General features: G+C 39.0%; 1 protein-coding gene across 2 annotated transcripts; it reads left to right on the top strand.

Annotated features, from left to right (window-relative positions):
• Positions 1-593: 593 nt before the first annotated feature.
• Positions 594-22,995, top strand: LOC130158738 (cysteine-rich hydrophobic domain-containing protein 2-like). Of its 2 annotated transcripts, XM_056359699.1 has the most exons (6): positions 594-784; positions 7,929-7,983; positions 14,677-14,832; positions 17,601-17,657; positions 17,905-17,964; positions 18,788-22,995. In XM_056359699.1, the coding sequence occupies exons 1-6, from the start codon at positions 621-623 to the stop codon at positions 18,836-18,838; spliced, it is 543 nt and encodes a 180-aa protein (XP_056215674.1). In that variant the 5' UTR covers positions 594-620; the 3' UTR covers positions 18,839-22,995. The 2 variants fall into 2 exon arrangements, with proteins under 2 accessions (XP_056215674.1, XP_056215675.1); XM_056359700.1 differs by lacking the exon at positions 17,601-17,657.
• Positions 22,996-27,016: the final 4,021 nt, after the last annotated feature.

The following is a 27,016-nucleotide window of genomic DNA, read 5'->3' as shown; positions in this document are numbered from 1 at the left end:
TGCAACAGCCACCAGCCTCACCGGGAAAATCACTCCCGCCCCCCCCCCCCTCACCTCAGTCGCCCCGGCGAGTAGCGGGAGCCAAAGCTAAGGTAGCAAACGATGAAAAATGAGAGGGGAAGAGAAGGAAATATCTAGTCGGCAGTTTTTACTAAAAACGCCACTGAAAAACACCTGAAAAAGGGGCGCAACCGAAAGGAGCACCACCTGCCGCGCCACAGGCGGGCTGGATACCCCCTCGTTCCCTCAGCAGCCGCGGCGCGGGGAGGGGGAGGACCCCCGCCGTGCGGCGGGAAAAGCCGCGCGCACCTGAGGCGGGCACTGCCTCCCCAGAGACCTCAGCAGCGGTGTGCGAGACCCGCGGTCCCTCAGCGGGCACCTCCCGCTGCGGGCAGCCCGGCGCTGACCCTCAGCCCCACCAGGCGACACTGGGGCAGCATCCCGCCACCCGGCGGAACACGCTCCCCTCAGCAGCCTCAGAAACCCCCCCACATGGGCGCGTACGGCGCGGCCTCCACTGCGCCTGCGCGCCGTCCTGCCGCCGCAGGGGGCGCACCGGGCCCCGCCCCAGCGCGCAGTGCGCAAGCGCGCGGGCAGGCGGCGCGGGGGGAGGGCTTGAGATGAGTGTACTACTCCCCAATATGGCGGACTTCGACACTATCTATGAGCTGGAGGAGGAGGAGGAGGAGGAGGAGTCCGAGCCTGTGGTGCGGAGTCAGGAGCTGCCCCGGCCCCGCGATGCGCCGGATCCCGTAGCGGTACGGGGCGCCGGGCACATCACTGTGTAAGGAGTTGGGGGGCAGGCGGCGAGCACGGGGCAGCGTGACAGGCCGGTGCGGCGTGGCGGGGCGGCCGAGGGGGGGCCGGGCGGGAGCGCCGAGCTGCCGGCGGCACCGTGCTGCCCGGGGCACGGCTTGCCGGTGCCGGGAGGGGTCAGGGGGACAGGAGGGTTGCGCCCCATCTTTTTTTTGTCCCGACAGGACGCGACCTGTCCACGGTACCGGCATCCGCAGCCCTGCTCCCCCTCTGCCCCCACCCCCACCCCCGTTACCGCTTTTGTGACAGGATTTTTCTTTTTAACGTGTTCGAACGGGAAGCTTCGTCTTTTCTACTCGTTCGAGGCAACCCACCGTCACGAACGAGCAGCTGAAGTTCGGCGGCTGGGCGCAGAGGCAGCAGCTAGCCACCCTGACAGCCCCGGGGCTCCTGCTGCCCCCCCAGAGCCCGTGAGCCAGCCCGCGGCGGCGCGGGGGTGGGCAGCCTGGGCCGGCGGGCCCACTGTGACCCTCTCCGGGCTCAGCGGAGCCCTGGAGCCCCCCACTGCACTGCAGAGGAGGCACATGGCAGTGCTGTGGTCTAGCTGCTCCAAACTTAGTTGGGAGTTTGGCATAGGTTGTGTTTATATCATTAGGACGCAACATGGCCCAGAATGTTTGCAACTCTTTTAAACAGTTGGAACAGAAGATGAGCAAGCTGCCTGACCTGACGTGTAAGTTACTCGTAGGGACTTTCCCAGTGTTCTTACTCCTGCCAGTGGAGGAATTAATATAACAAAGTACATCCGTAACAAGTTGTTGGTTGTTACATTCATTTTAATGGCAAGGAGGCAGGTATTGAATTTTTTGCATTGCGGAGGTCCACCAAGCTTGTGTTGCTTTGGGTCTGTCTTTGGATTACATAAAAGAATGCACATTTCTCTCTGTAAATAGGTGCAGTGTGATCTAGCTGTCTGCAGCAAAAACTCTGGGTGGGGAAGGCTCTCTCATCCTAAGAGAACTAATGTTGGATTTGATACTTGTCCGTCATGTAAGTCTAATTCAGGTTTGCGTTGAGCTAGTGCCAGTGGGTAGTTGCTCTGCTGCACGGCAGTGTACTTGCTTGTGTTGATGGAATTTCTTTGTCCTGTCCCCAAATAGCATGTGGCCTGCCTAAAGGAGGGGTGTAACACAAGCAAAACCATCAGGATACCTTATGCCCATCTTCTTAGTTACCTGGTTTTAAGCACTAAACTGGAAAAAAATGTTACACACTTGCTTTGTCTGCTGTTACGCTTTTGTATTAGTGATGTTCCTTAAAGTTCCTTCTTGGCTCCAGCATCTTTTAGGGATGGGAAGGAGTGTCTCCAAGAAATCTGTCAACTGGTGATGTCTACATCAAAAGAAAGCAATACTTGTAAGTGATGTGGAAATCATGAGCTAGCATATGTGCCCTTGTAACTACCTGAAGTGAATTCCCATCCACCTTATTCTCCCTTTCTTCCACTCTTCCCAGCTTTCTTCTTGTGACAAGTATACCTACCTGAATAGTAGAAGGCAACTTTCATCAGTTCATCACGTATTTGTAAATATCCTTAAGTTAATAAAACCAGTGAGTGGATGTTATCAGTAAAATACAAATAAACCCTGGACACTATAATATGTAAGCCCAACTTCCTTATTAAATGGGAAATGTTTTGCTTCCTGAACAGTTTCTGGTTAGTATGTATCGGCTCTGAAATTCTGTCACTTTTTGATAACACAGAAGCTGCTGCTTTTGAAATTACTTGGCTTCAGAAGCAGCCTGCTCTAGTTACTGAAATGAGATACATCATCGAGTAAAACTTGTGTTTGTTTTCTGAACCTCTCTACAATATTGCTGGTAAAAATTTCAGTCCTGACAAGGCAGATGCTCTATTAAAAAAAAAAAAAACCAAAACAAACAAAACCCAGTTACTTTTAAAAAGCCACTGTTTTCCTTGGATTTTTGTTTCAGGTGTCTTCTATTCGTCATCTGCTACTGGCCTTCTTGGATACTTTTGGTATATAGAGAAGGGATAAATCTCTAATTCCAGGGTCATCTTCTGGTCCCGCTTTTCATGTACAGTCCTCTTATAAAACTCCCAAGTTAGTAAATTCAAACTATGTGTAGTTTCTTGCATGAGAGTTTTTATTCTTATGACCTTGTCAGTGAGCTGCTGACCCTAACAAGAATTCTACTGCAGTATCCAGCAGTACTAAATACAAATTCCAAGAATCTTCTGAGGGTTTTTAGCAGGATCTTGCTTTTTTACTGTTTTGCTAACCCTTTTACCCCTGTGCATGGTAAGAGTGATCATGTAAAGTGTATTTGTTTTATTTTGCTTAAAGAGAGAGGGAGTGTATGTGAAAGTGGTTAACAAAATTTATGTTCATCTTGTTCAATGTTCTTTCGCTCTAGAAGAGCCTTCCTTTGAAAAAATTAACTATCAGTCATATTTATTGTTTTCAAAAAGCTTTTGAATTTTAGCACAGAGAAATTACTAGGACCTAGTAAGTACCTTTGCTTCTAAAATTCCATTGTAATGAGTTATAAACTCATTGTTCACTGCTTCTTGCATAGTCAGTGTGATTCTGGTTGGTATATCCAAATATCTCAACATAAACATTTTTAGTGAACTGAGTCATATGCCTGCCAAAGCAACAGCAATAACTTTCAAAAACAGAGCAGTAAACAAAGTCTAACTTGGTTTTCATTTATCTGATGTAATTTTTCCATATAATTAAGTCTATGTGGATGGATAATAATGAGGTAATGAAATAGTCATTAAGCATATTTTTGCCCTTAGTGTGCAGCTACTGATTCTTGCTTAAGTCTGCAAACCTCCTCGTTTTGGATACAAGTTAACTTTTGTTATTCCATTATGTTTTCTGTAGGAGTGCCCCAGGGATCCACAATCGAGGTGCTAATGAAAAGTATATTGTCACCAATTAGGGAAAGCAGGGAAGAGCCAGGTGCTCTCAATTGTGATAAAATGACATTTGATTATTGTCTGATACTACTCCACCTTCTGTGTATTTAAAATGGAAAATTCCACATATTTAAAATAGTAAATGACCTCAGTCTTCCATGAGTTATCAAAAACTTAGTTTTCCAAAATGTCCATGGGTAAGGATGCTCTTCAGTATTTTGGTTGGCTTCATAGTAAAAGGTCCTAGACTAGGAAGAGAAACATTAAGCATTCAAGGAGATTTCAGCTTCGGGATCTTGAATGTCTTCTTTATTTCCTAATGCTAGGCAAAGCTTAGATACTTCATAAAGATTAGTATGTAGGATCTGAGTTGGTCTGTTCAAGATAGGTTAAACATAACCTGGATTAGGTGTGGGGAAGGGAGTCATGCTGAAAAGGAGGTCGGAGAGCCTATTGTATGAGATTTGACTAAACAGGTTTAGCTTGTGTAGTCTAGTAAGACTGATTACTATCTATAAATACAGTAGTGGGATAAATGAGAATGAAGTGTTATTTAAGAAGAAAAAAAAAGTCAAGCACCTGTTAATGTGTCTGTTCTAGATCAAAAGATTTTTGGGAAACACTTTCTCATGTTTCAGTTCTGGGACAGGAATACTTATTTTCTTACACTTTGTAAACTAATAGAAGGAATTTTACTATGTGATATTTGTTGCAGGTAGGGTTTGCGACTGATGATTCAGGGTGTTTCAGTCTTTAATTTGAGGGATTTTTGGATATATCTTATTATGGCTCCTTACAAGAAGTTGCATTCTCTTCACTCTACCAATAGGGGAAAATGAGATCATGGGACTTCTCTGATGCCACACATTAAAACAGGGAAGGAGAGATGGAAGAACTAGAAAGTGAGGCCATCCTAGTTCTATTCCAGTGGTGTTCCCTATAGAAAACGTTGCCTTGCTTTTAGAGATACCTGTCATCCAGCCACAAAGTTGCTACAAAGTATATGGGTGACTTACCTAAACTTCATAACGTTAGGCTTTGGGCAGCTTTCACTGAGCAGCCAGAGAACTAGCCCAGAAATAAGTCACCACCAAATGATGTTTTAAATGAGTTAAAGGACAGACACTGGAATTTATTTTATGTAGCAGTTTTTAAATATACTGAATTTTAGAAGGCTTCACAGGCCAAATCATGCTGGATCATTGGTCTGTTGTAGAAGGTCTGTGAAGTTCCTTATCTCTTAATCAGGATTTTAGGTCTTAACTTTTTTACAATAAATATTCTAATAACACTTCAGTACTTCTACAAAGTTGCTTGCCAAGCTGTAGAACTGTGTAATGTTCTGCTTTAACATTTCTAAAAAAAATTAATAATTTATTTGGTTCTTGAATTATCCCCCACCCCATCTAATAGGAGTTTAATGTTTCTGAACTATGAGGTAAGTAATCACAAGGATAGTCTGTAAAACTTGTAAAGACGCTTTACTAAAACTGTGCTAAAGGCCCTTGGTGATGCTGACTAAACATATTTTAATGTAGCATAGCCGTATTTTCAGTATGGTCAAAATTTTTTACATTCTTTTAGCCTTTTGCACATGTCTGTATAAAAGAGATACATTGCTGTAACTGAGGTTTCTTGGATGTGTTATTACTGGAATGTTTTGGCAACTGATGTATAAGCTTTGTGTTTTAAATATGTTTCATAACATTATCAACCTTCAAATGTAATGTAATAAAATATATTATGGTCTTTATTCCTAATAGATCTAAATTAGAAAGCACTACTTTATGTTCTTCTTTACAGAAACTGGTGGTGCAATGGGAATTTTAATTAATATATGTGAGCAATGAGATAAAAGATGCTACCTATGGTTTAGGAATTTTTTGAACTACAAATTGTTGAAGGTCAGCAGAGTATTCTGGGGAAATGCTAGTACACGTTTGCATTTTCATTTTTTTTTTATTTTGCTGTTTCCTAGGCATCTGCTGCTGGGTACTGTAAGAGTCAGTGTTCTGGGCTAGGTGGACCTTTGGCATGGTTTAGTGGAATTAGTCTGTTATATGGCTAGAATGAATAATTCTGCAGTATTACCTGAACTTCTCTGTAGTTCATTTATTATGTTGTCTATGTTAGAACTTTGTGATTGTTTCAGGTGGTTTCATTGCTGATATACACAGTAATATACACAAGCCTAAAAACAAGCTTGTGTATGTGCTTCACATCCTTAATCTTCTCTGGATTTTTTTTGAAGATTGAAAAGGCTACCTCACTGCTCTTCAGGCTTCCTTAAAAAGAAATTTATAGTATGACAAAACTTGGAAGATTTCAGCTTGAAAAGAAAAGCTTTAAAATGTGGAGGCTAACTTGCCAGGTTACATTCACAGAGAATGGAAATGTGCTTATATTAACATTTGTGCTTGCCTAAAATCTTATTTTTACTGTTTATTTTCATAATGCAAGTTTAACATCATGGCTTTCCAGTTCACTTGAACACACAGTAGCCCATGCTAGGCTGATGTTCAGTTCATGCATGTTCACTTCTAGAAACTCTTTAGTGAAAATATGTTGAATGAAACAAACAGAAATAGGTAGCAATTGGTTATAGTTCTTGAGTAGCTTAAGAGGCAAAGGTTGAGAAACACTTCAATTAAGATCTGCTCCTTGGGTTCATTTTTTTAATGTTTTGCACAACTAGTGCTCCAGTATGCTGCTCTTTACAAGAGTCCAAGGCTCTGACTTAAATTAGACATTGAAGAACTTGATTGGACTTCACTAGCATTGATAAACATTTTAATAAGCTTACTGGATTTCTAAAGACAACACAGGTTCTTTTATTAAGCTTCTCTTTTCTTTGAGGTTTATTTTATGTTTGATGCTTCTAAACAAGTTACATTGCCAAATATGGATATCTGAATTACTACGCTGTGCAGCTGGGTGGGTATGTATGTCTGTCGTAGTGTGAGGGACTGGTGACGTTTCGGCCATACTAGCATTTGTACAAGTGACCAGTAAGGAGTACTTCAGGTGTCAGTTTGATTCAAAGCAAATACCCTTCTTTCCAGAAGGTTTGTTTCTACAATAAATATTACAATAGCAAATGTATTTGTGCTCCTCTTTTTGGCTGTGATCCTTTTGGGTTTTTTCTTTTTTTGAATGAATATACTCAGGAGATAGTTTAGCAGAGCTGACGGTGAACTTGATGTACAGTGTATTTAACTTTAGAAACTTACTAACCTCTGTTCAAACATAAAGGTTGTAGCTGAGAGCCAGCTGCTGTTGTGTTTTGTTAAATTACTGAATCACAAAGTTTAAAGATTTCAATTAAGGTAGAAGGGATGGAAGATCAGAGTTCTTGTTCTGTGTAAGCTAGCAGGTTTAGCATCACAGCTTAGTTAACTTCTTGACTACTTACATGCTTTAAATAAAATACAAGTCAAGTCAGCTTGCACTGTTGGTATCCTGCTAATCTACAACACTAGTTTTTTGGAAGTTTCAGTTGGTTCAGTACTTTGGAGGTAGTGGTAACACAGATTTACAAGCGAAGTCTAGCTCCTGGGGGGCTTCATGGGTTACAGTGAAGACCTACCTCTTGCTCAAAACTCAGAACATTTCAATGGAGAACAGGCACAGTGATATCAAAGACTTCATTTTCTTGAAGATCATAGTTGTTTTAAAACTTCTTTGTGTAGGCTTTTACGTGTTTTGCATGAAATAAACCAAAGCAATTTTTTTAAAAACTATATGGTTAAAAGTTAAATTTCTGAGATTATGATGAATGGGTTCCTTATAACTAGTTTTATCTGTTGCATGTGAATAAATTGCATGTGTAAGAAAAATAGCAGTAAAAGGATTATTGAAGCTAATAAAACTGGATTTTAATAGCTGGAGTTTTTTTTTAAAGCAAAGACTGAAACTTGCTGCCAACCAATTGTAAAAGAATTTTTGAGCTTTTAGCAACTTGAAGGTATTGAAGTATGGCAACAAGCTGTATTTCTCTGTCTTATATATAAATGATATATATATATGATATTTATATATATATAACATGACCTTATATAAACTTACATGGAAAACTCATGAAGTCACATAAATTTAAGGCCAGAAGACATTAATAGCTTTTTTGGGTTTTTTTAAAGTAAAAAATCTATTATTTTTTTTTTTTATTAAGGGAAACAAAATAAGTTAGGTGGAATATATTTTGTTTGTCTCTTTTGTTTTCAAGGTTTGGCTTGAGCAACAAGTTTGATACAGAATTTCCTTCTGTTCTGACAGGGAAGGTAAGTGTGAGATTAAACTGTTCTTTTAAATGGAAAGATCCAGTGGTTTCTGTGTTATAAATACATGCTCATGAATCCACCGTGCACGCTGCACTGAAGGTTGTTGAATTAACTGTCTGTGTGAACTAGCCGGTTGATTAGCGTTCCTATGGTGTACTTTGAAAGAAGATAAAATTATTTGCAGTGCTCACTATCATTGACATTCTAACCACAGGAAAGCTCAAGACGGCATCATATGCTGTTTTCATGCAGGCAAGCTGCATGAAAGCAAGACTCACTTAACCTTGTTTTATAGCTATCTGGAGTTTGTGCTGCCTCCTGTGTGAATTAAATTATTTCAAATACTAGACCTCTCATTTTAATATGTTTGTCAAGCCTTGAGTTCATATATAGGCAGATCTCTAGAAGAGAATCTGTTTTATCTGAAGCTTTAAGGAACAACATATTATAGTGTTAAATCTACAAATTGAGTAGGGTTTTAGTACATTTTCAGAATTATAATAATTGTCTAGTTTTAAAAATTAGTGGTGACAAGTCTCTTCCTTTCTCTGGAGTCCTGGCATCTTACGAAATGTAAGTTTAATAAATATTCATTTGTAGCTGTTAATTAATGAAATCTTTTAACAAAATTCTTAGTTATGGGTTTACATTCTTTTCATAACTGGTTTTGGAGGTATTTTTAGACTTTAAAATTTTGAATTCTTTTTATCTTGGATTTTTTTTCCTGCTGTTTAGTGCTTTTCTTTGTTTCATTTTATATCCCCCTAGTGTTTCTTTTCCAGAATTTGAGAGGAGAAGGTTTATTTGGCTCTTGCTACTTTCTCTAATGTCATGCCATACTTACTTACTACTACCACTTATACATACTACTCTGCAGCCTCCTACGGTAGCTGTTGAGCCTTATTAACACTATACTGAAATGCAGCTGGATGGTGTCTCTTGGTTCTACAAAATCCATCAGGAGTTTTTCCTCCTTCATTTTCACCACAGAGTATAATGAATTAAATACTCCTGTTGAATACGACCAGCTTTTCTTGACAGCAGAACAATTGAAAAGCAGGTAGCTTTTTTTTTTTAAGGTTTTGGTTGTTGAAAAACAGCCTGGGAACTCTGGCCTTGCCTCAGAATCTCAGAAGGAAAAGTTATACTGATTCCATAGTGTCTGATGGGAGGGCCAGGTGATAATGCTACTTGTATCTCACTACCTTGCATGTCCAGGGTTATTCTTTTCTGCAAAGCTCTTTCTGATCACCGAAAAGCCACAGCATGAATACTTTTTGGAAATAACATTTTTTATATTCTTTTTGTCAAGTTGTACTTTGTTACAAATAAGCCTACAGAAAATACCTAGCAGGAAATGTTAAAACTTGATTATATAATTTCATGTTTTTCTGTCTCTCTCAAATATGATTTTGTATATTAAAGAAAGAAAACAAACCCAACCCTCCAAACGTGTACTTTTTAATATGAACATCAATGACTGTCACATTTTCCACTTTCTTGTCCTCCTCTTGTTAAACAGAGTGAACAGAAGTTTAATTTAAAGTTCGGTTGACTGCTTGGACTTAATTTAGCAAAGAGAGGAACTTGGTATTTACCCTTCTTATTCTATAGATCTGATCAGTGACAAAATAAATCACATGAGCAAGGATTTACTGCATTAGGTATGCTGCTTCTGTTGAGAATCTTGATATCCTGTTGTCTTTTTCTTACATATGGGTTTGAGGGGCTTTCTGAGGAAGAGGACCTTGACAATAAATTAGTTTCCTTTTGTCAGGGGAAAATGCCACTCAAATAAGGTAGTAAATACATTTTTCTTACTGCTTGCCACATTCTGCCATGAAAGACATTAAAAACCACGGTTGTGGTTTAGGGTTGTCAGGTGGGTTTTTTTGAGTACTTCCATGAAATACAAGAAGTAAATAATCTGCTTCTTCCTCTGGTTGTGGCACTCAATCACCGTTACCCCTATTTAAAATGAAAACTCAGGTTTTTTCCAGTAAGGTTTCCTTCAAATATCCTCATAAATAATTCACAATTATAAGCATTGTAGTCAATTCATACACCACTTTAAGGTCTTTTACCTGTCTTAAAATACAAATTTTTACTTTTTATGAAATCACAATTTATGAATAACATAGTGACTGTTTATATTAACAATTTGTGATTAAAATGTTTACTCTGATCTTGCATTAGTACACAGCTAGTATAAGGCAATATCATAGTTCATTAAGACTGTCTGTGTAACATTGTTTAATGGCTTTGTTATCCACTGTGAATTGATATTAAGAATACATCTCATCCGCTAATGGAGTGTTAAAGATGAAGCCATTAGGTGGGGTTGATAGATTTCTCAATAGAATTGTTTTTCTTTTTAATAAATATAGATGAAGATCTAGATTTTTAAACATAGGATAAAAATCTGTCCAATGCACAATAAAAATCCTAAATAGATCAAACTATTTAGCTGCACCTTTCTCCCAGAAGTACTAGCATTCTGGATTTATGCTACTGTGTAGTCTTAGGAATTTACTTAAACTTCCTGACCCTCAATTTGCTCATCTACATAATGATGGTAGTAAATCCTCCACTAATTTTCTTTTCGGAAAATCTGAAATACACCTCCTCCTTCACCCGTCTTCCCTACCTCTTTGTCTCCTAGTTTTCACAGTACCTGGATAGTTACTGTAAATCAGCCTAGAACGAAGATGCATATAATTACATCTTAAATATTTAATTGAGACATGTTTGTTGCTGTGTTTGGGAGAGGTGAATGAGTATGTTTGAGGGTAAAACAGACAATAAAACAATAAAGGAAAGTACCAGTTAGGTCAGCTGTTGGGCCTAGCTAACTCAGATTGACTTAAATATTTATCTTACAGGATGAGATGCAAGCTTGAGCTGGTGTATAAACACTGAGGTAGGCTTTCAAACAGTGCATTTTTTTTTTGACAGAGTATTTTCAGGAAAGATTTGACTACACTTAATACAGAGGCAGTATTTAACTTTTAATAATGTGATTGGACTTTGGCCTAAATTGAAATTCTGGCTAAATTTGTGTGCGCTACAGTTTTATAGGATTATTAATTCTTTTAAAACAAGCATTTAAAAGCTTTTAACACAATACAGTTCGTGATGCACAGCACAGTAATACATACTGCTCCAGGTGACAAGAAAATGATGGAGGCAGTGAACCTTAAGGAAGAAAGTGGAGTTTCCTGCCCTGGTGTTAAACAGTGAGGGTCCTACACAGAGATTACTGTGCAATGCAGGGAAACGTAAGCCATAAAATGTGGTCTTGGTATTGTGATCCCATTGCAACATGTGATTGATAGGGTTTGTGATCATGATGATTGAAGGAGAAAGATCAGGCCTGCTGGGCTTTACTTGCTCTCTTCCTGTGTTTGTAGATTCTCTTGCATCCTGTTGTAAAATATTATGACACCCCCTCCTTTCCTTTTATGTTTTTTGGGTTTTTTCCCCCTCAAAGACCTAAAAGGAACTAATCTCTCTTTACAAGGTGTACTGCACAGCCAGGAGCTATGTACTTATTCTTTTCAAGACCCAAACAGAAACTCTCCAAAAGACCTTCCGAAATTACTCAAAACTAGACTTCTGTAGGGAGCTTGCTTTGCACAGGAGGTGCTTGTTAATGCTCTGTTTGAAATGCATTAGTCATTTCATATTAACCTTTAAATATCGCTACCTGCAAGAAAGGCAAGATTTAAAATTATGCCAGAAAATCAACACAATTCTTTGGTGACTGTTTCATTTGGATACCATTTTTTATTAAACTACTACAGTTATTTTATTTATTTGTCCTTTGTCGCTGTGTAACGATGCTTAACTGTTAATGAGCTGTAAACAGAGCAACTAAACGTGTCCTTTGCTTCTTTTTGTCACAGAATGAGGCTTACCTTGGTCACCAGTTCCTTTAATTTCAAATGAAGATGTGTCATTAACTGACAAATACTTATTGTGATTACATTTCCTAAAGGGAGAAATATATCCAGTAGTTTGGGTTAGCCAAGACCATCTTAAATGGCTAAGAGATCCACCTCCACATGAAAGTATTTGGTGCATTAGCAGGTAGTGGTGGTGCTGTTGTAATACTATATTAAAGTAAGCATCATACCAAAATTTCTGAAGTTGAAATTTTCTCATTTTCTTGGTGGCATCCAAAGTTGGTGTCTAGTTTAGCCATTTGCAGTACTCTACAGGAAGGAGAGCTCTTCAACATTGTTCTTACAAACTAGCTTCAAACTGTTAACCTGATGTGAACAGTGACTCCCTTAAAAGCAGCACAGAAATAGGGAACCTCACCACCCTAGTACTTCCTTACTAGGTCCCAAACTTTTCTGCCAGCTGTGATCTAAGAATCTGGTTGTCTTCTTTTCATGTTGGATGTTGTCACTGATGATAATGTTTATTCATGTTAAACCAAATGCTAGACTGTGCAATTCCATTGTCCTTGGTAGGTTTGTACAGCTGTAGTTTGGGATTGGGGTGTGTTGTCAAGTTTTGGTAAACTTTGTGTCTAATGGAAAAGGGAACATTCTCTTTTCTTAGTGGGGTTCATTCCAAAAGTACTAATGGAATCAAGAAAAAAAACTACTTATTTTTATCTTTAAAATAAATGATACAAGTACAAATGTACAAAAAACACTCGTCAAAGAAAGTGTTGTTTGTATATATCTAAACACCAGGAACATGTAAACTTCCTTAAGCATTGAGAATGCTCATTTGTTAACGTACACAGTCTCAGTTTACTTTGAAACAATTCTGACTGCAGAAGCTGTTCAGTGTTACTTCTACCACATACAACCAGCCCAGTTGTACTTTACTACAAAACGTTCTCCCACATTGAAGATGAAATGGTCTAGCTCATGTGCATCTGATATTTGTTATATCCCAAATACCAGAACTGGCGTTGGCAAAGAGACCTGTAAAACCTTCTGTTTCAGATACCTGCAAGTACAGGCTAGTTTTCTATATTATAATGTGATTTTTTTTTTTTCATTGAAAATGCCCTAGTATGTGGGATCTCTGTTTCTTTTTGCCATTTTCTTTCTATTTTTTTTACGTCTGTTGTGAAATATATTTAAATGTTGTTGTTCCAGTCAGTCTACAGAATTTATTTACTTGCTCCATTTATATATGTAAAAAGAATTACAAGACAGTCTATTTAATAAGGGGGGGAGAGCTTGTATAATTGCAAAATAAATACTTTCTGTGTACTTATAAATTCCTGCTATAAAATAATCACAATGTTAAATTATGTTCTTACATTACTAACTGTAGGCCTGGCTTGTGTACAAACCCAGATGACCTCTGACTCTATACTGCATGGTGATCTGAATGGGCAGGAAACAGATGTTGTATTTATTTACTCCCTTTTCCTGCAGTGTTTTAATGAATTTGGCTCTTGTGAATGGGTGGAGGTAGCAGAATCGGGTCCTCTCCATTTCCTGTCCCATAGTTTTGCTCCTTTGGTGAAAGGGGTCTTTGTCATTAAATTAATGCTTTTGTTGTTGTTGCCCTTGTTTGCAGAATCAAATGAAATTTGAGCTTCCTTGGTTGGAAGGATTATGTAGTAGTTGCACAGCTTTGTATACAGATTAATTCCAGGGGTTTTTTTCTTCAACATGGCAAGTAGTTGGGAAATGCTTTTTTTCTTTTCTTGAGTTGTGCCTACTGTTCAAGTCTATTGATGTTGGATCTGATTATTGTGCTGTCTGTTCAAATGCTGAATTGTGTTACAGTTAAGAGTGCCATGTTTGAGTCAATACCATGAATCCATATTTGACTTGTCAGATATAAGTTATTTAGATTCTGTAGAGAGATGAGGGATTTGGGGTAGGTAAATAGGTAAGTGCTCTCACTGTCTGTAAGAAACATGCTGCTATCAGAGAAGGGAGCTTATTTCGGATATAAAATGTGGTTTCCCACTGTGACTCTGCAGTGGCAATATATAGAAAATAGTATTTTGAGTAAGCTCTGCTGAATGTGCCTTGATTTAAATTAGTGTTTTTCAACAGCTAGGCTTTATTCGTAACCCTGTAAAAGATGCATTTCTTTGCCTTGAATGTAATCCAGTATGTGTCTTTCCGGGCTTCCCTATTTTAGGAAGCAGCCACAAGTGAAGTTGTGGCCTCGTATCAATAGGAATGTATTTGTGGACAGAGGTCCACCTTCACCCAGGCACAGTGTAGACTTGAATTAGTTTGAAGTTGAATTAGTTTGAAGTGAGTTTGGACAATATTATCCTTTCCCAAGTGATATGTTAAGTGTTTTTACTATGAAGCTGCGCCTCATTCCCTTAGAAACAGGTATCTGTCTTTTTGTCAGTGTAGCCAATCCATATGTTGCACACTGTTACCCCACTTCTAGTTTTGTTTGGGGCCACTATGTTATCGGGACAATTGATTTATTAATGGTGCAATAGATAAGGATAAGTCTGTTCTTCTAAGCAGTGCTTAGATTTTTAATGCAAGTTCTTGGGAGGCATGCACATAAATGAATTGTGTTACAAGAAAGTGACTTTTCATGTTCACTGGGTGACCAGTGTTTTAGAAGATGGGATCATATTGTGTAATGGTATTATGTTTCATTTACATTTTAACCTGTAGAGGCAATTGCTGAGAAAACACACCTGTAATTGCGTTCTACTGAAGTTCTGCACTTCTGTTGCAGGTTGCCCCAGAAGAATTCAAGACCAGCATCAGTCGTGTGAATGCCTGCTTAAGAAAAAATCTCCCTGTCAATGTAAAATGGCTGCTTTGCGGCTGTCTGTGCTGCTGCTGCACGCTGGGCTGTAGCCTGTGGCCTGTAGTCTGTCTTAACAAAAGAGTAAGTACATGTTTCATTCTTCTTACTCTCTTTATTTTGCAATTGCTGGTAACACTAAATAATGTTTAATAGTATAATCCCCATTTCAAAACCCTTTTTTTGTCTTACTTGTATTCAAAAGGTTATTCTGTTTTCCATTCCTTAGAAAATAGAAAAAATATGTTTGTTAATGGAGTAATTGATACCAAATTACCAGCTGAATTAATAGCTTTAGGAATAGGTAATCCCATCTCAGTTGAAAGAACACAATGGAGTATATGATAACCTAAATTCCCAGGATTTCTAAAGGCCAAAAATTTAATTAAATGAGTGCAGAACTGGACGTTGACCTTCAAAGACAGCCTGACCTGGAGTGAAAATTACTTTTCACACACACATGCCAGAATATTTTTTAAAATTAAAAATCACTTTTTTTGTATGCAATAGATACCCATAACATTTTAGAGCTGTGGTTTTTGACATATTTTACTGTGCTGTTGCTATTAAGAGCAAACACAAATTTGTTTTCTATTTGGGAAGTTTAAAGACACCCCCCTCCCCCCTCAAAAAAACCATTACAGAATGTTGACAGTTCTTGTAATCAGGTCCACAGTAATAAAACACTTTTTGAAAAGCACTTTAGCAATATCAGGTAAACATGATCCTAATTACCTCTATGGTTTACATTGAGAATTGATTTATCACAGCAGTAAATATTTAGGAGATGCATAAATAGGTATAATGTAATGATATTCTTTGTGGCTACACAGTTTGTAAGACTCGTAGCCATAAAATCTTACTATCCACAAATGTAAATAGTACGTAGGTGCACTAGGAAAAAACCCTCACACTTGTCAATTTAATTGTAGGAAAAGATCTTAACTAAAAATCTGTTAACAAGTAACTTCTGGCTTTTGAGAGTTTATGATCTTTAATAAAACAAACCAAAAGCAAAGTCAAGGCATAGGCATTGCTTTTTCAGAGAAAATAAAACAGAAGTGTTTTGCCAAACTTTCCAACTTGCTTAAGAAAATAAGTTACATTGACTGACACTGAGTTTTTTTGGTTTAAAAAAAAAATGTGCTGAAGGCATAATATGTTAACTTGTTTAACTGCTAATTGCTGAAGCTCATGTCACTAAAAAGTTACAGGACTTGTTTTAGCTCATTTTAACTGCCTTTACAAACATCCTGATTGCAGAGGAGTACGGTTGAGATATACAGAGGGAATATTTGCATTTTTAAATTATATTTAATGTTCCTGTGCTAGTGAAAATCTAAATAAATGCTCATTTATGATGATGTTGTAGTGTTGATGTAATTCTCAAGGCTACAAATAATGTGTACCAAGTAGGAGTAGGGAAGATCATGTTACTTCTGTGGGTATATGTGTGTCTATATATTAGAGCGATTTCATCACTTTAGCAATCACAAGCATAAGATAGTTCTTAATTTTCTTTTGTGGTGGATTGAACCCAGCCAGCTGCTGAGCACCCACCAGCCACTTGCTTACTTCCCCCCACCCCCCAAGGCAGGATGGGGAAGAGAATCACAAACACAGTAAGAAAAACTCACATGTTGAGATAAGGACAGTTTAATAAACAAAGGACAAAAAGGGAAGAAAACCCAAGTGATGCAAAGGCAAATCACTTGTCACTTCCCACCAGCAGAGTGATGCGCAGCCTGTCTCTGCGCAATGGACTACTTTGGAAAGAACAGCCCCCTGTTTTATTGCCAAGCATGACACTACATGGCATGGAATATCCCTTTGGTCAATGTTGTTCAGTAATAGCTAAAACACTGATGGGGTATCAATACTATTTTAGTCATAGATCTAAAACACGGCCCCATACAAGCTGCTGTGAAGAAAATTAACTCCAGCCCAGGCAGTCCCCGTACGCTCATCTCGCAACAGAAGGCATTGTGAGATCCAAAGGCTGCAATATGAAACTTAAGACAGCTGACATGGGAAACAACATGCACCTTTTAATTCTAGGGGTAGCTTTGTCACTGGAAGAACTTGCAAAGAAGTGTGGATTCTCCACTGTGAAGTCTGTGACTCAGGATTGGATAGCATTGTATCTTTTTTTTTTTAATGAGATGGTATAGCTCACCTACCATTATTAGCTTTAGCAAAGAAATGGGTGGGTGGAATTCTGTGGCACATCATGGAGAAACTAAGTAGACCATCACAGTGGTGGTCTTATGACCTTAAAAATTCACTGAAACTGCAAAAATCTTCTCCTCTCCCATGGTTGTGGAAGGAGCAGAATGTGAAGGTCATACACACTTTAGTATCCGAGAGTTGACAATATAGGCAGTGTTGTGAGCCAGAATTCTGTGGTGCTGAGATTTTTTCAGGATACAGATAACAATTACGTTACCAAAATCTGGAAATTACATGTATGTTAATTGTGTTGTCAGTAGACCACCTGTAGTGAGGGCAGTATTTGGCCAAGAGAATGTGGGACGTTCTGTTTTGTTGGCTTGGCTATGGGTAAAAATATGAAATTCAAAAGCCTCTCTTACTTAGCAAATGAATTCTGGGAAAGCTGCAGTCCTAAGTTAACAAAAAACCCATGGGTGGGTTTTTGGTTTTTTTTCTGAAGATGATCTGATGTTGAGGAGTGGGGAGTTGAAGTGGTAGGACTTCCATTTATAATTTCTCTTTTGCTTGGTTCTACTTTTTCTATTTTAAATTAATCTTAAGCCAGAAATGCAATAGTAAGATTCTTCTGGATGAGGCTGGCTGCTGAACTATTTATAATACAGTTTTGACTTACTTTTTAGACTAGAAGATCAATTCAGAAGTTATTAGAATGGGAAAATAACAGACTATATCATAAGGTAAGAAAAGTTAGTGTGCTCTTTTTTTCAGCTTTAAGAAGAGTAAGCTTTTTTGCATAATTGGCATGTAGGAATTTTACAGTCTTGTTATAATTCCGTACTTTTGTTATAATTCCGTACTTTATACTGATCTTAAACCTGTGTCTGAAGTATTCCAGATCATAATAATTTGATATTGCTAATGCTTGTTACGTTCATCAAAACGATGCTATGGTATGCATTAATCCTTTGATAATTATTTTTTTAGCTTGGTTTGCACTGGAAGCTGAGTAAAAGGAAATGCGAAACTAGCAATATGATGGAATATGTAAGTATTACTTCTGTTACTTATTTGACATTCAATGGAACTATGATTTTGTAGATAAAACACTTATTAGACTGTCACTTACCCGAAAAAATCTCTCAGAAAAACATGCAGTTCTGTTTGACGTACACCTGTCAAGGCCACTTTTAAGAAGAGCAGCCATGGCATATCTTGTGCCTTTGAAATTGTCACCACTAAATGTGTTTTTTCTTTGTAGCAATTCTACATTGGCACTGCAGTTACACTTGTTTTGGTCTGTAATTTGTGGTGAGGGAGACCCACTGGGACTTTGTGCATTGGTGTGATTCCTACAGCAGTCCATAGTTCCTTAAAGCTATCCACCTTTTCCATTGGTATTCATAATTACTCTGATTCTAGTTATTTCTGCTGAAATATTGCATTTTTGTAGTAGTGTGGGTTTTGTCTGGATCTTTTTTCTTCCCCCCCCCCCTTTTTTTTTTTTTCTAATTTTTTGCCAGCTCTGAATTTCATAAAGTTTTAACCAAGACAACAGTCCATTTAGGAGAGCAGAAGTTGAAATATTTCTGTGGTCCTACAGCCCCCCCACTCACTTTCAGGTATAGCCATGAAGATTGTGTAGGCTTGAAAAGAGATAGTTACCCCCAAAAAGTCAGGTGTCCAGAAGGCCTATATTTTGAAATTACTGAAATCTCTGCTTTGGTACTCAGGGAAACATTCCCTCCTTACAGAATATCCCAGATATGTTTTCTTTTATGTACTAGCTAATGTTGCATTGTAATTGTGCTGAAGGTTTTAACTTTTTGGTTACTGTGTTCTGTTCTTGTCTTTTTCCCTTCTTCAACAGGTAATATTAATAGAGTTCTTACCAAAATATCCCATATTTCGACCTGACTGAGGAACAGCATTTGGTCTTTCATGTTACCTGTCATTTTCTACCCTTAGTGCCTTGTAGATGATTTTGGAAAGAAGATGGTCTACTTTGCTGTGACTTAAATATGTTCTTCAGTAGAATATCTTCCTTGCTATGTTACTTTCTTTTGTTAAGAAGAGAACAATTTGCACATTTTTTTTATGTTAAATGAGGCTTCTGTGTTGCACTCTGAATTTTAACATTAACAATAACTGATATAGTTGCCACTAGGGATCTAACATCAGTGCTGCTTAAACTTGTTCTGAGCATGCTGCCTTATTAATTTCTATATTTGCTGTCTTCAAACATGCATCCTAATGCCATGTCATACTATATTTCATTCTAAATGTTGCAATCCTATAAACCCTCAGTAGAAATGTCCAGGTAAGCGTCTAGTAGTAATGATTTTAGTATAACTTGCTTGCATAGGACTTGAAATCAACAGCACTGGTTTTGTCCTGCACTTTGCAAAATCATCATTTATATTAGGGGGTTAATTATTTTACCCACTATGGATTTGTAAATATTGACTCTTTGCATAATGTAAAGTGTGGTATGCCAAGGTTTACAGAATGTAATATAGCTTTTATTCTATTGCCAACAGTCCGACATAGTTTTATTTGTTACATTTGCTAGTATTCCTCTGATTGTATAGACGCATTCACATGCTGGTTTTATGGTAAAGCCATAATAAGTTTGTACATACTATCAGACGTGTAGGGCTCAGTTGCACTTTGTTTAGTAAATGGATGAAAAATGCATAGCATTTGTCTTTTTTTTTTAAGTATTGCAGGTGTTGTTTGTAGCACCTGACATAGGAAGCTTAAATACTGTTCACCTTTGAAAAAGTTACATTTGTGGGGTAGATGGTGGCTGCTATTATTAAAATATCCTAAAGCCTTGTTTTAAGTTAGGGATATGTGGATGTCAAGTTTTGTTTTTAAGTAAGGAAAAAAATGTTTTGTAATTGGAGACCTTCATTACTGAGGGGAAAAATTTGGAACAGCCAAATCAAAGCTGAAGTAACCCTTGTGTTATTTTGCAGCGTGATAGCACTTCAACGTTTTAACAGTTAAGTGATGTGGCATCCTTTCCAGTGGAAAAAAAATTTATTCAAGTGAGAGTAGTGTTTCAAAATATGCTGATGGAAGGAAGTGGATAAGTTGAAAGGGTCCATGCATTTGTGTTGGCATTCCAGCACAGTCTGAAGAACCACAAATGCTACGTGGAATTCATCAGTATTTTTGGATTCTTCCCTGTTTGCCTGATCCCAGGAAGGGAGAGCATTGTAGAAAAAGTTCTTGTAATGGCTGGCCTGAGCAAGACCACTTGATAATAGCAAGCAAAGGAAAATTGATGCAAGTTCCCTCCCTTTCCTAACTAGAAATAAGAAATCAGGAAAAAAAGCAGCAGATGACTGAATATCTGCAAGGTGTGATGAATATAGTTGTAAGTGTCCAGCCATTTCTTTGCAGCAACTTGACTCCTTGTGACATAACATCATCTCAAGTTGCTTTTTAGTTTCAGGGTGACTTGGGAATTCCTCTGAATGTATTTGCATCTTTTCAGTATGCAATATTGTATTAAAATACAGTATTTGTAACACCATTGCATTCTAATAACTGTAGTAGGCCAGGTTTCTTGTATGCAGTGTTTACAGAAGGCCAGTTGTATGCAAGATGTTACTTCAAATCAAATTTCATGCTATTCTTACTGTACAGCTGAGAAGTGTCAGAATCCAGCACTTCCAGTAGTTCCAATCACAGACTGATGCTTCGGGTTCTGAAATCTGTATCCTTAGTGCAGATGTTTCATGTGACTGGTAGATTGGTGACAACTAACTGTGTAATTGCATTTGTAATGTAACGAATAAAAAACTGCTGTGGTGTTTGAATTTAACATTAGCTACCCTTGCAACTCAGATTTCTACCACAGAACCAAGCAAAGTGTTCTTTCCAATTTATTTTTTTAGGATGAGTGTTAACTGGAAGCAGAGACAATACTTAATGGCAGAAAGAGGCAGTGTAAACCAAAACTGAAACAGCACACGCAATTCTATATATTTCCCTTACAAATAAGTTTCTGGAGTAAATGAAGGGAGCTTAGCTTAATTAACAGAAAAATGGAAGTTTCTTTACTGTTACGCCAGAACTTTGTTAGTTTTCTTTTTTCATGTAAGAAACTTGAGAATTCTCAGCAGGTTCTTATTTTCTTCTTTATGTGACTATATTTTCAAAATGTTCTTTTCCAACTGAGAGAATAGGCAGTCTGAATGAGAATTCCAGTAACTGCCAGCAGTGAATGCTGAGCGGTCTTCAGTCTTGCTGCTAAAAGAAATCCTCTTCAGTCTGTGCTGACTTCATCGTATTCAGTTCAGAATTTCACAACCTGATTTGTTTTCTTTGTATGAAGTGCCGTGCCAAGCTGAGAGAACGCCCAGAGCTACAGGAGCCCCCAGTACCTCTGGGCTGCTCCCTGGCCACCCTGTGCTGCGGTATGAGCAGAGATCCAAGGCAGAACAAGCTGGCAGCTTTGTTTTCCCACCTTCATCTCATCCCTTTGTTCCCTTCCCGTTGGCCTGGCCACGTCCAGCGCCACAGGCTGCTCTGCCTGCTGCAGTTTAGCTGCCTCTGGGTCTTTCCCGGGCACTGTGCAGCACTGAAGCACAGAATATTTGTTCTCAAAGTTTACATTTTAAGTATGTAAATTCTATACAGTTTACTTTGTCCTTAATTAATAATTGTATAGTCTTCAAACCATGAAAGGGTCTCGCTTTGTGTTTTAATAGACATATGTGGCCATAAAGCAACTAGTAAAGAATGAGAGCCAAAACTGCCATTTACAGTAAGCGACATGCTTTAATAAGTAGATAAATTTGCATTAAAATGCAAACCCAACAGACAGTATTATATTTGCATCTGAAAGACACAGGTTCCGTAGGCAGCTCTGAGTACTGCTGTGAACCCTGTGCACTTCTGTGCTGCCTACAGGTTCTTTTTTGCCTAGGCTATCCTTTGCTTTAATATAAAAACATCCAGCAGGTAATTATACCTCACAAGACTGAAAATTTCATTTTTGACTAATAAGTCAGCATGAGTTGGTAAACCTATTTATGGAGGATACTTGTTAATTGGAGAAAGAATTTGTAGCAATATGATGGAGACTAATGTTAGCAAAGTATAGTGGAAGTGGTAAAGAAAGTGCCTTGACTGTTCCAACAAAAGAGAAGAGAGGGTAAGGAGAAAAGGGAACTAGTAACTGTGTGAGTTTGCAGCAGATATTAAAATGCAGTTACTGTCTACCAAATCAGTATTCAGTTTTTCATATAAACATGTTGACACTAACTTTCCTTTCTAGGTTTTATCTAGGAAATATTTGGGTTTGTATCTAGTAAGTTTTGTATCTAAGGAGTTATTGAAGTTTTAAAGAATACTGGCAGAACATCAAAGCTTTTGCCTACTGATTCCCCTCCCGCATCTGTGAAGTTGTCTTAACATAAGAGCAGGAAAAAAAAAAAAAAGGCGTTCCAAGACATGCACAGACAAGTCTAGGGAAGTGCGGATTCAGTTGTAGATACGTGACTTTGAAACAGAAAACATTTTTGTTAAACCTGGTGTGGTCTTGAGAAATAAAGTTCCTATGCTTTCCTTGATAGGTACAAAACTCCATATGCAAAACCATAAATATATGTTCATTATCGTCCCACTTTGACAGTTTACAGCATTCACTTGTCAACACACTACCATTGGAGCAATAAAAATGTCAAGCTATTAATATTCAGTGTAAATTATTTATCATTTTAGTAAGTAATGTTATGTGATTCTTCTGCCGTTTTTTGTTTTCTGCTTTTGGTGTTATGGTGTTGTAACATTACTTGTACTGCTTAAGAAAAGTGGTTTTGTTTAAGCTGTATGAAACTTCGTGTTCTTTATTCTGTTTACAAGTGAACAGCCACTTTTTAAATTGGACCTCACATCTTAAGAGTTTTCTCTTTTTTTTTAATTAAAATAAAATTCTAACTGAGCTCGCTTTCTAAAATTTACTGCACTGGTTTGTGCTGTTAAAAGAAGCTGGAAGTCAGACATGCTTGATCACTTTGACATGTTTTTCTTTAATTAAATTCAAAGATGAAAACCTCTGAATACTGCGGTGTGTTTATGGAAAAAAATATTTGGCGTCTCTCCCTGTAGCAGCGTGCTGATCAGTTGCAACTGGAATGGCAGTAGTGATGGATTTTCTAGAGGTGAGACACGTTTCTGATATGGCCAAATTAGGTGCTTGCATTGATTGGGACTTCAGGTATGGTTTGGCTTGTTTAAAGAGCAAGCCTTGGAAAGCTTAGGAAGGCTTTCTAAAACAGAAAATTGAAAAATGATCATCACATTTAGTCTTCCAGATAATTTGACTGGTTGTCTTACCTATGACCGAAGACCCTATGTTGTAAGGACTTCTTGTAGGAGTCTCTAGCTGCGGCATCCCTCTGCAAAAAGCAGAGGGTTTTCTCCAGTGCTGTTGTAGCTGCACCTCAAAGGGAGCCCACCTGAGTACAGATCGTGTGAGTGAAATAAATCGTTGGCTTCTATAAAGGATTGTGAACATAGGACAGTACAGCCTTTTGATTGTGTTAACAGGCTAGCTTTGTAGCTGTGAAAGCGGGACTTAAAGCCTTTGGCTCATCCCTGGGGGAAAAATGCTGCATTCCTGAAACAGGCACGTGCAATGCTTTTGTTGAAAGTTGGTGTCCTCAGTTGTTTTGGAAAAATTACAGGAGCATCTGGGTTGATATGCTGTGTAAGCATGCAACTGTTACTGAATATCGTTTGAGAAATTCAGAGAATGTTACTGGGGTGTTGGGCCAAATCTGGGAGCGTTGGGCTGAGTCACGAAGTTAATTCTGTTAGGCTTTATGAGATGCAATTGCCTAGACTCCTAGCAAAGATTCATTTCAAGAATATTTGGGATTTGGCCCTGACTTCTACTATTGGAAGGCAATTTTAGGACTGTTTGTTTGTGAAGCTTACTCTAATGTCTGTGCCAGTGTATTTATAATGCTATGTGTCTGTTATGTCAGTATTGTTCTTCAGCATAAATACTTGAAGTGTTCCAACTGAATTTATTTTTCTAGTTAAGCTTATAGAGACTTAAACCATTTAGTTTTCATTTGCTAGACAAAACGAAATGTTAGTCTCCTCTCAAGAGCAAAGTGCTCTGATTCTCATCATCCTACTTGCATCTGCTCCAGTTTGAATTAATTTTCCTTGAACAGGGGTGACCAGAAACAATCTGATATTCCAATTAATGGCTCATGACTAAGGCACCGTATTTTCCAATGCAGAGAGTTCCCTCTTCTGTGAAAAGAATGTGATCTATTGCATGTAAAGGATCACATTTGTCTCCTTAATGGCTGTATTGTATTTCTGATTCATAGCCATCCTGTGACAAATTTGGGACTTTTCAGCTTCAGTCACTCCTAGTTTATAGGAGCTTCCAACAGACACTCTTATTACTAGTCCCATCAGTCCAAACTCATCATGTGGCACGATGTCGAATTTCTCAGTATTTACATTACAGTGGTCCTCCCAGCCCTCCAGCTCTTCTTGTATATATCTTCTTGCTTCCATGCCTCCCATAAATAAATCTTTGTCACTGACTGATTCCATCTGCAAAGTTAACCAAAATGTTTTTATTAAAAAGATTAGTTTGAAGATTGGTGCCTGAATTCTGCTTGTAATTTTCTAAAAGCCTTTTTACTTAGTCCTGTACCCGATTTAAATTGTTTCTCCATCCAGCTGAACCAGCAATCTCCTTGTTGCAGTTTATCTGGTAGATCAAACCTATTTGGACTTTGTTGATTTACACCCGTTTATTTTGTAAACATGTGAACAGGGCAGATTTGGGTCTAGGCTGAACTATGGAACTTTCTGCATTTTCTGTAATTACTGTGTCTGTGTAGGGGATTGTCCTTTTAATATATGCACATTTTATTTCACATCCTTTATATAAACTGTATGATCCATAATAGCCTTCTTTTGAACAGCAAATTAAAATTTCTACAGGAAATAGATTTATATGTCTGTTCACTGAACAAATATGACCAGAGATTTCTGTTAGAAAAAAACCCACATTTTAAGAACACTCCAGGTCACATGGGCTATCCAAAATGTAATAAAATTGGGAGGAAGAATTACAGTAGCTCTCAGGCTAAAAATAATTTAAAGTTAAATTAAAAGGCATGTATTAAACGGTAATGACTGATCTGTATTTAGTGTAAATTGTGATGTGCAGATCTAAATGAGTAATTGGAAATTACTGCTTCTCCAGACAAACCCTACAGGAATATCCTTGGACACTGATGACAATGAAGTGTCTGAACAGGGCAACAGAAGTAAAACCAAGTTCTCATTTTGGCAGTATTGTAGACACCAACATGCCTGGTGGTTGCGATCTGAGGTGCTTTGAAGCTGTGTGACTTGCAGAATATGGTCTGTTACGACTTTCTGCAAACAATAGCCCTACAGTCGAGTGCATAAAATGGTTCAGTGCCCAAATAATAGTGGGAAGGGCTTCAGAGAAACCACAGCGATATGGTACAGCTCAGCAGCACAGGGCAGCTTGTGAACTTAATTTCATACTAGTTTCCTACATACCCGAATATTTCATCCTTCTTAGGATGACTTTATTAGACTTAGGATGACTAAATTAGACTTAATTTATTTTGATCTTAAAATGACAGTCTGTTGGACAGCAAAGCCCGTAGCCGCAGAGGGTCAGCCCACATGGTGATCTGAGCTAGATCATGAAGTACAAAGTTGTAAACTGGAAACCAAGAAGCCAGTTATCATATCTGCCATTTCAAAAAAAGTACAAATAAGTTCCTTTCAAATCTAATTTAATTTCTATTGGGTCTTTATTTTTTTTTAATCATACTCAAGTGTTAGTAAGGTTCAAGTGCCGTTTTCGGACCATCTAGAAAAAAACCCACCCCAACAACTATTGTACAATCTGGTTAAGAGGCAACAACAGTTGTTGGCCACTGCTGAGGTTCTTTGTACGAGTGGCAATTTTCCACCTCTGAGTTAATGCAAACCCAGTGGCAGTGTGTAAGGGGAGGATACCAGGAGCTGACTCGCAATACACTTTGGGGGTCCTGTGGAACAGTTGTCCAATTCCTATTGCAGTTGCTACAGTGGGTGTTTGTTCAGTGTTTTTCACCTGTAGCAGAAAGCAAGGGACAGCAAGGAGGAATGGATCATATCCACACCTGAACCTCAAAGAGGAGAGACACTTTGGAGGTAACTTTTTTGATAAAGTATTTTTTGTCACTTGTGCATCAGAAAGGTAATTTGCTTTATGTTTCTTTATAATTTTTGGTAGCATTGAGTAGTGCTGAAAATCACATTGCTGTAAGTTTCCACGTGGTACAGATGGAATTAAGAGCTTTGAAACTAAGGGGATGATGCTTACTGGTATAGCTATTCTGAAGCAGAGGCTACCAGACAGCTTTGAACTACTGAAGAATAAGCATCAGCTGCCACATCTTCAGTGTAAAATGTTAAATTTCAGTTATGAGCTGCAAAGCCAGAAAGGGGCTGTGTAAATCCCCCCCCCATCATGCTGACCTCCTTCACAGCTTTGCGAATACAGCTACAGTGGCAGAACAGCTGGGACTCTGAACGGCAGACAAATAGCTGCATTCTGGGCTTCCACTCGCCTCCAAAAACCTCTCTGGGAATTCCGCTGGGGTCCCCGAGCCCTCGGAGCTCCGGCCAGGCCCGTGCATGCTCTTCAGCCAGCTGCCTTCAGGAGCTGAAGCGCTCGGGAGCCCCAGTCCTACCGGACCTGTGGAAGGCTGCAAGATTCTGGCGTTTTAGAAACGCGTGCCCTCCAGTTCGCCGCCCGGCGCTTGGCTCGGGTCGGGGACAGCCGTGAGGCAAGCCCCGCACAGGTTGCAGCCGCGGAGCGCCACGCCGGCTCCCCCGGCGAGGGCCACGGCGCTGGCAGCCCGGCTGAGCCCGCCGGCCCGCCCGGGCCCAGCCCCAGCCCCAAGGCCAGCGGGGAGCCCGCCCGCCGCTGTGAGGGGGGCCGCGCGCCCGCCTTCCCGCCCGCCCGAGGCGCCGCCGCGCGTGCGCCCTCCCGCCCGTCGCGCGTGCGCCGCCGCTGTCC

Source organism: Falco biarmicus, chromosome 14 (assembly GCF_023638135.1).
Source record: "Falco biarmicus isolate bFalBia1 chromosome 14, bFalBia1.pri, whole genome shotgun sequence".
NCBI classification, from domain to species: domain Eukaryota; kingdom Metazoa; phylum Chordata; class Aves; order Falconiformes; family Falconidae; genus Falco; species Falco biarmicus.
This window is presented reverse-complemented; position numbering and strand designations above follow the sequence as displayed.